The 15,351-nt window shown below is 41.8% G+C and overlaps 1 protein-coding gene across 5 annotated transcripts in view; it reads left to right on the top strand.

Annotated features, from left to right (window-relative positions):
• UBAC2 (UBA domain containing 2) overlaps positions 1–15,351 on the top strand; it is a 187,535-nt gene that overhangs the window by 136,590 nt on the left and 35,594 nt on the right. For all 5 annotated transcript variants that reach the window (XM_044284618.1, XM_044284621.1, XM_044284617.1 and 2 more), the window contains exon 8: positions 3,109–3,354. In XM_044284618.1, coding sequence (XP_044140553.1) covers positions 3,109–3,354 — 246 coding nt within the window. The remainder of the gene's footprint in view (positions 1–3,108; positions 3,355–15,351) is intronic.

Raw genomic sequence — 15,351 nt, 5'->3', positions numbered from 1 at the left:
CTGACAGCCCAGGCAAAGAGAGCACTAATTACAGAAGCAGCCAAGAGGCCCATGGTCACTCTTGAGGAGCTGCAGAGATCCATAGCTCAGGTGGGAGAATTTGTCTACAGGACAACTATTAGTAGTGTACTCCACAAATCTGGCCTTTATGGAAGAATGGCAAGAAGATTTTTGAAAGCAAGCCATAGCAAGTCCCATTTGCAGTTTACCATGAGCCATGCAGAGGACACAGCAAATATGTGAAAGAAGGTGCTCTGGTCAGATGGGACCAAAGTTTAACTTTTTGGCCTAAATGCAAAATGTTATGGGTTACATTTATCAAAACTGGTGTAAAGAAAAACTGGCTTTGTTTCCCATAGCAACCAATCAGGTTCTAATTTTCATTTTTCAGAGCTCCTTTGGAAAATAAAAGGTGGTATCTGATTGGTTGCTATTGGTAACTAAGCCAGTTTTCCTTTACACTAGCTTGATAAATCTCTCCCTATGTGTGTTAGAAAACTAACACTGCACATCGCCCTGAACACACCATTCCCACTGTGAAACGTGGTTCATCATCATACTGTGGGGATGCTTTTTTCAGCAGAGACAGGGAAACTGGTGATGGGAAGATGGATGGAGCTAAATACAGGGCAATCCTGGAGGAAAACCTGGCAGAGGCTGCAAAAGACTTGAGACTGGGGCAGAGGTTCACCTTACAATGTCCTAAACATATAGCCAGAGCTGCAATGCAATGGTTTAGATCAAAGCATATAAATGTATTAGAATTGAAGATTGCTGTTCCAGGCGCTTTCCATCCAATCTGAATGACCATAAGCTATTTTGCAAAGAATGGGCAACCATTTCAGACTATAAATGTGGGAAGCTGGTAGAGACACTGCAAAAGACCAGCAGATGTAATTGCAGGGATAAGTGGTCCTTACAAGTATTGACTCAGGGAGGCTGAATACAAATGCATTCCACACTTTCCAGATTATTAAAAATGTTGAAAACCACGTATTAATTTCTTTTCACTTCATACGTACATGCTACTTTGTGTTGGTATATCACATAAAATCCCAATAAAATACATTTAAGTTTGTGGGTGTAACATGAAAAATGTCAAGGGGTATGAATACAGTGAGGTCCATAAATATTGGGACATAGACACAATTCTAACATTTTGGGCTCTATACACCACCACAATGGATTTGAAATGAAACGAACAAGATGTGCTTTAACTGCAGACTGTCAGCTTTAATTTGAGGGTATTTACATCCAAATCAGGTGAGCGGTGTAGGAATTACAGAAGTTTGCATATGTGCGTCCCACTTGTTAAGGGACCAAAAGTAATGGGACAATTGGCTTCTCAGCTGTTCCATGGCCAGGTGTGTGTTATTCCCTCATTATCCCAATTACAATGAGCAGATAAAAGGTCCAGAGTTCATTTCAAGTGTGCTATTTGCATTGGGAATCTGTTGCTCTCAACTCTCAAGATGAGATCCAAAGAGCTGTCACTATCAGTGAAGCAAGCCATCATTAGGCTGAAAAAACAAGACAAACCCATCAGAGAGATAGCAGAAACATTAGTTGTGGCCAAAACAACTGTTTGGAACATTCTTAAAAAGAAGGAACGCACCGGTGAGCTCAGCAACACCAAAAGACCCGGAAGATCATGGAAAATTACTGTGGTGGATGACTGAAGAATTCTTTCCCTGGTGAAGAAAACACCCTTCACAAAAGTTGGCCAGATCAAGAACACTCTCCAGGAGGTAGGTGTATGTGTGTCAAAGTAAACAATCAAGAGAAGACTTCACCAGAGTGAATACAGAGGGTTCACCACAAGATGTAAACCATTGGTGAGCCTCAAAAACAGGAAGGCCAGATTAGAGTTTCCCAAATGACATCTAAAAAAGCCTTCACAGTTCTGGAACAACATCCCATGGACAGATGAGACCAAAATCAACTTGTACCAGAGTGATGGGAAGAGAAGAGTATGGAGAAGAAAAGGAACTGCTCATGATCCAAAGCATACCACCTCATCAGTGAAGCATGGTGGTGGTAGTGTCATGGCGTGGGCATGTATGGCTGCCAATGGAACTGGTTCTCTTGTATTTATTGATGATGTGAATGCTGACAAAAGCAGCAGGATGAATTCTGAAGTGTTTCGGGCAATATTATCTGCTCATATTCAGCCAAATGCTTCAGAACTTATTGGATGCGCTTCACAGTGCAGATGGACAATGAACCAAAGCATACTGCAAAAGCAACCAAAGAGGTTTTTTTAAGGGAAAGAAGTGGAATTTTATGCAATGGCTAAGTCAATCACCTGACCTGAATCTGACTGAGCATGCATTTCACTTGCTGAAGACAAAACTGAAGGGAAAATGCCCCAAGAACAAGCAGGAACTGAAGACAGTTGCAGTAGAGGCCTGGCAGAGCATCACCAGGGATGAAACCCAGTGTCTATGCGTTCCAGACTTCAGGCTGTAATTGACTACAAACGATTTGCAACCAAGTATTAAAAAGTGAAAGTTTGATTTATCATTATTATTCTGTCCCATTACTTTTGGTTCCTTAACAAGTGGGAGTCACATATGCAAACTGTTGTAATTCCTACACCGTTCACCTGATTTGGATGTAAATACCCTCAAATTAAAGCTGACAGTCTGCAGTTAAGGCACACCTTATTTGTTTTATTTCAAATCCATTGTGGTAGTGTAGAGCCACAAATGTTAGAATTGTGTTGATGTCCCAATATTTATGGACCTGACTGCTTGTGTGTGTGTATATATATATATATATATATATATATATATATATATAGGAGGAAGGCTCTTGTGAGCCGAAACGTCGCAAGACCTGCCATATTATGGGTGAATAAATCACTGCTATTTTTACCACATTTGGAGTGCAGTCCTACTTCTTCGCTTTATATATATATATATATATATATATATGATATATAAGAAACTCACGTTTCTAAGAATATGTTAATAAAATATACGTAAACACAAATGCATATTTATTTCAAATTCGCTTTTGTTGGAAGTATTTGTATCACATATGCATTTAAAGTATTTCTAGATACGTTAAAATGAAGAAATATACATCCATTTGTTTATTTTGCAGGTTTCTGGATTGTTCTACAACAAGGATGTTTTAAACGTTCAACAAGTTCTATGCGTTCCGAATTGGGTAGCTAAAGTCTTTTCCCAGATTGTGGAGCCAATATTCTCATCGGTTGAGCCTACCAGTGAGGTTCATGTTGGCATGGGTGCAACAGTGGACATTCAAAGGCAACAGAGAATAGAGCTGCTAGATCAGCAGATGATGCTGTCACAACTTTCCCAGCTAGGAAGGAGGCGCCAGGATCAGGTACAGTATATCTGAGGAGTTGATTTCTTACACAAATCACTCTTGTGCTAGTGTCACACACAGTTTTGTTTTTTTCTTGTGCTTTTGTGGCTTTTGGTGCATTTTTGCTGGTGTTTTCTCTTTTTTCTTTTTGGAAAAAAAAAACACCTCCACGTGTTGCATTTGATGGCCTTTTTTTATTTACCCTGGAGGTGTGTTTTTTGGCTCAGTGGTGTTTTTTCAAATAGCGGCATGCTCTGGGTCTAGTGTTTTTTTTCCCCTCACTGCCTGTTGTTTTTTTTCTCCCATAGATCTCCATTGTTTTTGTTTGCAGCTTCAAAAGAAAAGTAAAAAAAATAAAGTGTTCCTTCCTAACATTTGCCTACTCATCTGTGAAGGAGAGAGGTGCATTTACAGCCACCGATCTCCACCACAGTATGGGGAGGAGCGATCACTAATGCTATCCCTTGTCCCCATACAGAATCATTGTTTGCCGGCAGCAGCGGCTGTTTAGACAGCACAATCTGCTTCCAGCAAATGCTGATTTAGGTGACCGCATGAACAATCCTATTAACCGAGGAATAAGTATTTTGCTTGTTCATCAGGTAATTGGCAGATTATCATTAATGAGCGTTCTTACGAATGATCTGCCTAATGTTCAGGCAGTGTAAAGTGGCCTTTACTTGTGACATAGAACAGAACAGCCTAACATCCTAGGGCAGAGATGCTCCAGCTGTTGTAAAACTACAACTCCCACCATGCCCTTCTATAGGCTGATAGCTGTAGGCTGTCCGGGAATGATGGGAGTTGTAATTTTGCAACAGCTGGGGGGCCGCAGGTTGAGCATGCCTGCCCTAGGGGATGTAACACTGGGAGAGTCACTTATAGATAAGGATTTGGATGGTAGATTAAATTACAGCATAGAATGTTAATCAGCTGCTTCTAAGGCCACCAGGATATTGTCATGCATTATACGAGGCATGGATTCGCGGGGCAGGGATGTAATATTACCACTTTACAAAGCGCTGGTGCGGCCTCATCTGGAATATGCAGTTCAGTTCTGGGCACCAGTCCATAGAAAGGATGCACTGCAGCTGGAAAAAGTACAGAGGGGAGCGACTTAGTCTACTTTCTTACTTGCGTTTCAGCTTTCCGTTTGTCAGATCCGTTCAGGGCTCTCACAAGCAGTCCAAAACGGATCAGTTTGCATTCTACTGCATTCTGAATGGAAAAGGATCCGCTCAGAATGCATCAGTTTGCCTCTGTTCAGCCTCCATTCCACTTTGGAGACGGACACCAAATAGCTGCTTGCAGCGTTTTGGTGTCCGCCTGATGAAACTGAGCCAAACGGATCCTTTCTGACACACAGTGTAAGTCAATGGGGACGGATCTGTTTTCACTGACACAATCTGGCACAATAGAAAACAAATCCGTCCTCCATTGACTTTCAATGGTGTTCAGGACGGATTCACCTTGGCTATGTTAAAGATAATAATTCAAACGGATCTGTTCAGAATGGACGCAGACGGTTGTATTATCTGAACGGGTCCGTCCATGACAGATCCGCATAAAACGCGAGTGTGAAAGTAGCCTAAAATGATAAGGGGCATGGAGGGTCTTAGTTATGAAGAAAGATTAAAATAATTGAATTTATTTAGTCTTGAGAAAAGATGTCTAAGGGGGATATGATTAAGGCCTCATGCACACGACAGTATTTTTTCACAGTCCGCAAAACGGCGTTCAGTTGTTCCGTGATCCGTGTCCGTTTTTTCTTTCGTGTGTCTTCCGTGATTTTTTCGGAGGATCACCAGACATGAAGGAAAGTAAAAAAAAAAAAAAAAGTCGTTTTGGTGTCCGCCTGGCCGTGCGGAGCCAAACGGATCCGTCCTGACAATGCAAGTCAATGGAGACAGATCCGTTTGACGTTGTGACGTTGACATAATATGGTACAATTGCAAACAGATCTGTCCCCCATTGACTTTCAATGTAAAGTCAGGAGTCCCTATCGGAGTTTTCTCCAATCAGATGCTATATTTTAACTTGAAGCGTTCCCATCACCATGGGAACGCCTCTATGTTATAATATACCATCGGATTTGAGTTAGATCGTGAAAACTCAGATCCGACAGTATATTTTAACACAGAGGCGTTCCCATAGTGATGGGGACGCTTCAAGTTAGAATATACTAAGAACTGTGTACATGACTGCCCCCTGCTGCCTGGCAGCACCCGATCTCTTACAGGGGGCTGTGATCCGCACAATTAACCCCTCAGGTGCCGCACCTGAGGGGTTAATTGTGCGTATCATAGCCCCCTGTAAGAGATCAGGTGCTGCCAGGCAGGAGGGGGCAGACCCCCCCTCCCTCCCCTGTATTGCATTCATTGGTGGCCAGTGCGAGAACGCCTCTGTGTTTGAATATACTGTCGGATCTGAGTTTTCACAAAGTGAAAACTCAGATCTGAAAAATCTTTTATGCAGACGGATCTGCGGATCGGTCTGTGTGAAAGTAGCCTACGGACACGGATCACGGACGCGGATGACAATCTTGTGTGCATCCGTGTTTTTTCACGGACCTATTGACTTGAATGGGTCCGTGAACCGCTGTCCGTAAAAAAAAAAAATTGGACAGGTCATATTTTTGGGACGGACAGGAAACACGGATCACGGACGCGGATGAACAACGGTGCATTTTCTGAGTTTTCAACGGACCCAGTGAAAGTCAATGGGTCCGCAGAAAATCATGGAAAACGGTACAACGGACACGGATGCACACAACGGTCATGTGCATGAGGCCTAACCTATACAAATATATAAATGGGCAGTACAAAAAATACGGGGAAAAACTGTTCCATGAAAAATGCCCTCAAAAGACAAGGGGGCGCTGCCTCCGACTGGAGAAGAAAAAGTTCAGTCTCCGGAAGCGTCAAAACTTCTTTACTGTAAGAACTGTGAAGCTGTGGAATAGACTTCCCCAGGACGTAGTCACAGTGGACAGTTTCAAAAAGGCATTAGATGAATTCTTAAAAGCAAATAACAATGCTTATGAAAACGTGTAGAAATCTGAGTCTCGCTTCCTCACGTCCCCACCTATCCCTTGGTTGAACTTGATAGACTTATGTCTTTTATCAACCGTATTAACTATGTAACATACAGGCATACATTATCAGACTCTGCCTGGAAAGATGTTAGGAGCTTAATCAGTGACTAATGAGAGTCGTTTGCATATAGAAGCAGGTGGTTTGAGCTGTCCCTGCACTTAGTTCTGTTACTACATAGACAGATGATAATGTGATTTAGCAGGAAACAGTCTAGTACTTCCTCCGCTCTAATAAAACCACAAACATACTTTTCTATGTTTTCTAAACGCCCAACCAAATTCAGATTTTGTCCTCTCAACTGATACCAAGGCAAAACCACCATCACGGTAATTTTTGTTCATGTATTCTTGTTAATATATTACAAGGACTAGATTAAATGCTTATAGTAAGGTTACAGTGAGTTTATACCATCTGTCTCTCTGTACCAGTTCTCTCCATGAACTCCATTAAAAGTCAATGGGGGACAGATCCGTTTTATATTGTGTCCACCTCCCATGACGGAAAGCAAACTGCAGCAGATCAGTGTGGCCGTTCCGCACATAGCAGAACATGGCCTGGTTTGGTCCATACTGGGAACAAGAATAGTCATTTCTATTGACGAGAGTGAGAAAAATGCGGCGTGCACATAGGAGGTATCCATATTTTGCGGATACATGGTTTGTGGAAAGAAATACAGACACGTCATGTGCAGGAGCCTTATTCGGTTTATAACTGAAGTTTGTTGTCCACTTTTGAGTGCCAACAACCATGTTTAGTTTTACCCCAGTTTTGTGATGCTGTTTTGCCCGTATGGCATGACCAGGTGAAGCACATCGGTTCAATGCTTCACAACATACACAGGAGCACATTACAAGACTGCTGTATCTGGTGGTGAAACAGTTGGTTCTTGGCCCCATTACTAATACGTGTACCAGAACCCTAAGACTACCTGCACAGGTTGTAGAATTGCTGCAGAAATTTTCTGCTGCACTTCTTCATTAATTCGTGGGGAAATTTTCAGCGGCAAATCTCCTCTAATGTGAGCCTGGGGGAAAATGAAAAAGAGAATACTTGCCTCCCGTGGTTATTCCCTTTGCTCCCATCCCTGTATAATCACCCTCCCGTGATGACATCTCGTACCGCGCTGGCTGCATCATCACAGAAGACTGGATGTGTAATTAAAAAATATCTTGAAAAGTCTGGTGAAGTTTTAATTCACATATTACAGTCATTTTTACCAAATTTTTTCCAGAATTTGCTGTAAAAACCCACAGTTTTGCTGCCCTTTAGTGAAAATCACATCACAAACATGACATGTGAATAAACCCCTAGGCCTCATGCGCACGAGTTCTGGTCTGCATCCGATCCGCATTTATTGTGGATTAGATGTGGACCCATTCATTTCAGTGGGGCCACAAAAGATGCAGACAGCATTGTGTGCTGTCCACATCCGTATTTCCGTTCTGTGGCTCCCACAAAAATAAATAGAACATGTCCTATCCTTGTCCGTTTTGTGAACAAGAACAGACATTCGTAACCTAGCACAGGGCCTACAGAATAGGATACACACTACTTGTATCTGTGTTTTGGGGATTTGAGATTTTCGGACTGCAAAAATGGATACGGTCGTGTGTCTGTCCTGCACCAGCGCTACTCCCAAACATCTAAATGGCAGGGTTGCAGTATCTCAGATAAGCCATCAATATACTATTCTCTGAGAATCCCTTTAACACCAAGAAATTAATTTAAAGAATTGGTACAGCCATTCCTAAAGCATATCTTCATCATTATATGTCTTCTGTTCATTCTTGGATTTATTAACACTAATGTGAATTCTGCCCTATGAAAAAAGATTCCCTACAGTTGCAGTGTAAGGGCTCATGCACACGACCGTATGTATTTTGTGGTCCACAAATCACGGAACCCCAAAAAAAATATGGATGGCATCAGAACAGCTGGCCCCTAATAGAACGGTACTATTCTTGTCCGTAATGCCGACAATAATTGGACATGTTCTATTTTTTATTTTTTTTTCTGAACGGACATGTGGACATCCATTTTTGAAATGAATGGTTCTGCATATGGTCCGCAAAAAAAAAAAAACAGAACAGAACAGAAGCGGAAGAAAAATATGTTTGTGTGCATGAGCCCTAAGACTTAGATCTGTTATAAAGGAGAATGCTCTCAGTTCTGCCATGTCTCTATGATGACTAATATGTTCCTTATCTGTAGCAAGTGTCAACTTCTCTAACACCCTTCCTTCTATGCACCTAGTTACAGAACTGCATTGTATGTTGATTTGATCTGTGGACATATTGTAACAATCAAGACGGAGAATTTTACTTCAGAGCTTGTGTATATGCATGGCAGTGAAATTGTACACGCTGGTAAATTTGTGCAGTCATTTATTTTGTATGAGTGGCTCTGTTCAGCACATATCTTATGTATTTTGCATTGGATAGTGTCATGGTAGGTGAGGGAAGGGAAGCAAACCAAATACAACAAAAGCAATAAAACACCAGGCTAGGCCCCAAAGCTAGGGAACAGGGAAAGGTCACCACCTGAGCCTTTCCCTAACTGCTGACAACATGAGCAAATCCTTAAGGTGGAAGTGCTCAAGCGCTGGAACCTAAGCGTAGCTGAAACTGTAACAAACCCTCAGCTAGGGAGCTGGAGATAAGACGTCTGGTTCCTAGTGCTAGGTGCAGGATCCAGCATCTTCCTGAGGCCTGGCCAGAGCACACAACAAAAGAGAAGGAGTAGGACTTAGCTTAAGACAGACGGGGAGCAGGAGATCCACCAAACACCAGCTGAGAACTGCAGAAGCAAATATAAACCGCAAGGGCTATAGTGAGAGGCGGGTATAAATAGCACCACTAAATGGCTAATGAGCAGAACCTGTGGGGATCCTGCCCAAAATCACAACAAAGAGAAACAGAACATTCTGTCAGATAGACTTACCTGAAGTCTGTCAGATCTTCTCAGGCCTCTCACAGGGCAGGGCGTAACAGATAGACACATGTTTTTCAGGGAGTGAGTGTCCCTTCCCTGTTACAACTCACCCTTTTATTCAAGAACAGATATGAAAGAGAACCTGTCAATACTTTCATGCTGCCCTGCAGATTCCCTTTAAAAAGCACTTATACTCTTCGAACTGACCAAAAATTAGAATTCTTTAAATACATTTCTTGGTGTTATATAGAAAGTTTTATATTGATGGCTTATTTGAGACCCTGCAACCCCACCATTCCATTGTTTGGGAGTAGCTCTGGTGCAGGAAAGACACAGCTTCATCCACTTTAGGCTCTATGGAAACGGCCGTGTGCATGAGGCCTAATAGTTCACAGAGCTGGTTACTTAAAGAGGACCTGTCACCTCTCCTGACCTGTCTGTTTTAGTAACTATTGCATTCCCCATGTAATAACAATTCTGAAGCATCTATAGTTATGGCTCTATGTTTCACCATTCCTTTATTATTCCTGCTAGGAGTTATTGATGAATTGCTAGCAAGTTAGGGGTCTGCCCTTGCACAGTCTGACATCCAGTCAGTATGTCTGTGGCAGATTGTGCAGGGACCCCCCCCTCAACTGATTACACCCATCTGGACCTTCAATGCAAACTGCTAACAATTCATTCAACTTCTAGCTGTAATAATAAACTAGTGGCAGAACATAGTTATTAACATAGATGCTCCAGAATTGTTATTTCATGGGGAGTTACTAAAACAAACTGATAAGGAGAGATTAAAGGTCCTCTTTAAGCTCTGCTACCATTAAAGTCAATGGGATCCGTGCTGTGGTAACCGGCTCCGTCCACTACACCATAGATGGAGCTGGATATCAGCGGGGTGTCAGAGAGGTTATCAATATAGAAATCTTGGATGACCCCTTTATATGGAAGAAAGTAAGAAATTAAACAACAACTTAAGTATGGAAGTTGATTATAATGGTCACAAGAAAGCGCAGAGTACATATACAGCATGTGACACCTTTGATATGTGAATTTATTTTATATATTCAGTTAGTTAGGCTACTTTCACACTTGCAGCGGAGTGATCAGGCAAGCAGTTCCGTCGCCAGAACTGCCTGCCGGATCTGTCAAAATGTATGCCAACTGATGGCATTTGTAAGACTTAGCAGGGTCCTGATCCGTCTTATAAATGCATTGAGATGCCGGCTCTGTCTTTCCGATGTCATCCGGAAAAACGGATCCAGCATTAATTTTTTTCACATTTTTTTCTGTCTGCGCATGCGCAGATCAGAAGGACTGATCCGGCATTCAGGTTTTTTGAATGCCATGTCCAGCACTAATACATTCCTATGGAAAAAAATGCCGGATCCGGCATTTAGGCAAGTGTTCCGGCTTTTTGGCCGGAGATAAAACCGTAAAATGCTGCGGTATTATCTTCGTCCTGAACAGTCAAAAATACTGAACTAAAGCCATCCTGATGCATCCTGAACGGATTGCTCTCCATTCAGAATGCATTAGGATAAAACTGATCAGTTATTTTCCGGTATAGAGCCCCTAGGACGGAACTCAATGCCGGAAAATAATAACGCTGGTGTGAAAGTACTCTTAACCCCTTAAGGACACAGCCTTTTTACACCTTAGGACCAGGCCATTTTTTGCAAATCTGACCAGTGTCACTTTAAGTGCTGATAACTTTAAAACGCTTTGACTTATCCAGGCCGTTCTGAGATTGTTTTTTCGTCACATATTGTACTTCATGACACTGGTGAAATTAAGTCAAAAAAATATTTTATTTTGCACCAAAAAATACCTAATTTAACAAATTTTTGGAAAAATTAGCAAATTTCAAAGTTTCAGTTTCTCTACTTCTGTAATACATAGTAATACCCCCAAAAATTGTGATGACTTTACATTCCCCATATGTCTACTTTATGTTTGAATTGTTTTGGGAATGATATTTTATTTTTTGGGGATGTTATAAGGCTTAGAAGTTTAGAAGCAAATCTTGAAATTTTTCAGCAATTTACAAAAACGACATTTTTAGGGACCAGTTCAGGTCTGAAGTCACTTTGCGAGGCTTACATAATAGAAACCACCCAAAAATGACCCCATCTAAGAAACTACACCCCTCAAGGTATTCAAAACTGATTTTACATACGTCGTTAACCCTTTAGGTGTTGCACAAGAGTTATTGGCAAATGGGGATGAAATTTGAGAATTTCTTTTTTTTGTCTAATTTTCCATTTTAACCCATTTTTTCCACTAACAAATCAAGGGTTAACAGCCAAACAAGACTGTATCTTTATTGCCCTGACTCTGCCGTTTATAGAAACACCCAATATGTGGCCGTAAACTACTGTACGGCCACACAGCGGGGCGTAGAGGGAAAGGTGCGCCGTTTGGTTTTTGGAGGGCTGATTTTTATGGACTGGTTTATTTACACCATGTCCCATTTGAAGACCCCTGATGCACCCCTAGAGTAGAAACTCCCTAAAAGTGACCCCATCTAAGAAACTACACCCCTCAAGGTATTCAAAACTGATTTTACATTCGTCGTTAACCCTTTAGGTGTTGCGCAAGAGTTATTGGCAAATGGGGATGAAATTTGCAAATTTCATTTTTTTGTCTAATTTTCCATTTTAACCCATTTTTTCCACTAACAAATCAAGGGTTAACAGCCAAACAAGACTGTATCTTTATTGCCCTGACTCTGCCGTTTACAGAAACACCCAATATGTGGCCGTAAACTACTGTACGGCCACACAGCGGGGCGTAGAGGGAAAGGTGCGCCGTTTGGTTTTTGGCGGGCTGATTTTTATGGACTGGTTTATTTACACCATGTCCCATTTGAAGACCCCTGATGCACCCCTAGAGTAGAAACTCCCTAAAAGTGACCCCATCTAAGAAACTACACCCCTCAAGGTATTCAAAACTGATTTTACATTCGTCGTTAACCCTTTAGGTGTTGCGCAAGAGTTATTGGCAAATTGGGATGAAATTTGCAAATTTCATTTTTTTGTCTAATTTTCCATTTTAACCCATTTTTTCCACTAACAAATCAAGGGTTAACAGCCAAACAAGACTGTATCTTTATTGCCCTGACTCTGCCGTTTACAGAAACACCCAATATGTGGCCGTAAACTACTGTACGGCCACACAGCGGGGCGTAGAGGGAAAGGTGCGCCGTTTGGTTTTTGGCGGGCTGATTTTTATGGACTGGTTTATTTACACCATGTCCCATTTGAAGACCCCTGATGCACCCCTAGAGTAGAAACTCCCTAAAAGTGACCCCATCTAAGAAACTACACCCCTCAAGGTATTCAAAACTGATTTTACATTACGTCGTTAACCCTTTAGGTGTTGCGCAAGAGTTATTGGCAAATTGGGATGAAATTAGCAAATTTCATTTTTTTGTCTAATTTTCCATTTTAACCCATTTTTTCCACTAACAAATCAAGGGTTAACAGCCAAACAAGACTGTATCTTTATTGCCCTGACTCTGCCGTTTACAGAAACACCCAATATGTGGCCGTAAACTACTGTACGGCCACACAGCGGGGCGTAGAGGGAAAGGTGCGCCGTTTGGTTTTTGGAGGGCTGATTTTTATGGACTGGTTTATTTACACCATGTCCCATTTGAAGCCCCCTGATGCACCCCTAGAGTAGAAACTCCCTAAAAGTGACCCCATTTTGGAAACTACGGGATAAGGTGGCATTTTTTTGGGGACTATTTTTAGGGTAAATATGATTTTTGGTTGCTCTATATTACATTTTTGTGACGCAAGGTTACCAAAAATTGAAATTCTGAAATTTCATCTCCATTTGCCATTAACTGTTGAGGAACACCTAAAGGGTTAATGAAGTTTGTATAATCAGTTTTGAATACCTTGAGGGGTGTAGTTTCTTAGATGGGGTCAGTTTTGGGGAGTTTTTACTCTAGGGTACATCAGGGGGGCTTCAAAAGGGACATGGTGTCAATAAAAAAGGCCATCAAAATCGGCCTTCCAGAAACCATGTCGGTCCTTTCCTTTTGCGGCCTCCCTTTTACTGATACAGCAGTTTACGACCACAAATGTGGTGTTTCTGTGAACTGCAGTATCAGGGTAATAAATATTAAGTTTTGTTTGGTTGTTAACCCTTGTTTTATTACCGGAAAAAACTGATTGAAATGGAAAAGTGCCAAAAATAGCGGTTTTGGCACTGTTTTTTTTTTTTTTTTTTTACTGTGTTAATCTGGGGGGTTAGGTAATGGGATATTTTTATAGAGGAGATTTTTACGGACGCGGCAATACCTAATAAGTCTACTTTTTTTTTACAATTATTTAGGTTTTTGACTATATTATCTTTTTTGATACAAATCTTTTTTTGGGTATCTCTAAAGTCTAAGGGTCATTTTTTTTTTTTTTTTTTATCCAATTATCTCATGTGGGGACTCATTTTTTGCGGGATGAGCGGACGGTTTTATTGGCACTATTTTGGGGGCTATATGACTTTTTTATCGCTTGCTATTAAACTTTTTGTTATGTAAGGTGACAAAAAAATTATTTTTTTGCACCTATTTTTTTTTTTTTTTGACCGTGTTAATCTGGGGGGTTGGGTCATGGGGTATTTTTATAGAGGAGATTCTTACGGACGCGGCAATACCTGATAAGTCAACTTTTTTTACAATTATTTTGGTTTTAGACTATATTATCTTTTTTGATTAAATTTTTTTGGGGGTATCTCTAAAGTCTAAGGGTCATTTTTGTAAAAAAAAAAATTATCCAATTATCTCATGTGGGGGCTCATTTTTTGTGGGATGAGTGGACGGCTTTATTGGCACTTTTTGGGGGGCTATATGACTTTTTGATCGCTTGCTATTAAACTTTTTATTATGTAAGGTGACAAAAAAAACCTTTTTTTGCACCTTTTTTTTTTTTTTTTTCCTTGACCGTGTTAATCTGGGGGGTTAGGTCATGGGGTAGTTTTATAGAGGAGATTATTACCAACGCGGCGATACCTAATATGTCTACTTTTAATAAATTATTTTAGTTTTTTTTGGGTGTCTCAAGTCTGAGAACCAGTTTTTTTAATCCGATGTCAGTGCTAAATTGGGATATAAATTTAGTACTCCATGGAAGTGTGATACTCCCTGAAGCAACCGTCAATGCAGAGGCCCGGATGATCGGGGCAAGTGTCGCACTGAGTAGTTGTGTCCTTCCGTATCCCCCTCCTGCGACACACTCTGCACTTTTTTTGGGTTCGTCCCTTCTTTCCAGTATGGGGGACCACACCTGGAAAGTGTTGGCCAGGGACGATCCGGGCACCTACAGTTCCCGAGGTACTCCGGCCTGCTCTTTCCCGGTCCGAAAAGATCAGGGCCTTGAGGACTGCCTCATAGAACTGGAGGAATGTCCCTGTGCTGCCAGCGCTTCGGGATAGTACAAAAGAGTTGTACATGGCAACCTGCACCAAGTAGACCGCAACTTTTTTGTACCATGCCCGGGTTTTGCGCATGGCGTTATATGGCTTGAGGACTTGATCAGAGAGATCAACTCCTCCCATATACCGATTGTAAGCGACGATACAATCGGGCTTGAGGACCGTTGCCGCGGTACCTCGCACAGGGACAGGGGTGATGCCGTTACCATGAATTGTGGACAGCATAAGGACATCCCTCTTGTCCTTATACCTGACCAGCAACAGGTTTCCAGTGGTAAGGGCACGGGTCTCACCCCTGGGGATAGGTACCTGGAGGGGGTGGGCAGGGAGGCCGCGTTGATTTTTCCGCACGGTCCCACAAGCGGACGTGGATCTGGCGGCAAGGGACTGGAACAAGGGGATACTGGTATAAAAGTTATCCACGTAAAGGTGGTAACCCTTATCCAGCAGTGGGTACATAAGGTCCCACACAAGTTTCCAGGTAACACCCAGAGTGGGGGGACATTCTGGGGGTTGAATCCGGGAATCTCGCCCCTCGTACACACGAAAT

The sequence above is a fragment of the Bufo gargarizans genome, chromosome 3 (genome assembly GCF_014858855.1).
Source record: "Bufo gargarizans isolate SCDJY-AF-19 chromosome 3, ASM1485885v1, whole genome shotgun sequence".
In the NCBI taxonomy this organism is placed as follows: Eukaryota; Metazoa; Chordata; class Amphibia; order Anura; family Bufonidae; genus Bufo; species Bufo gargarizans.
This window is presented reverse-complemented; position numbering and strand designations above follow the sequence as displayed.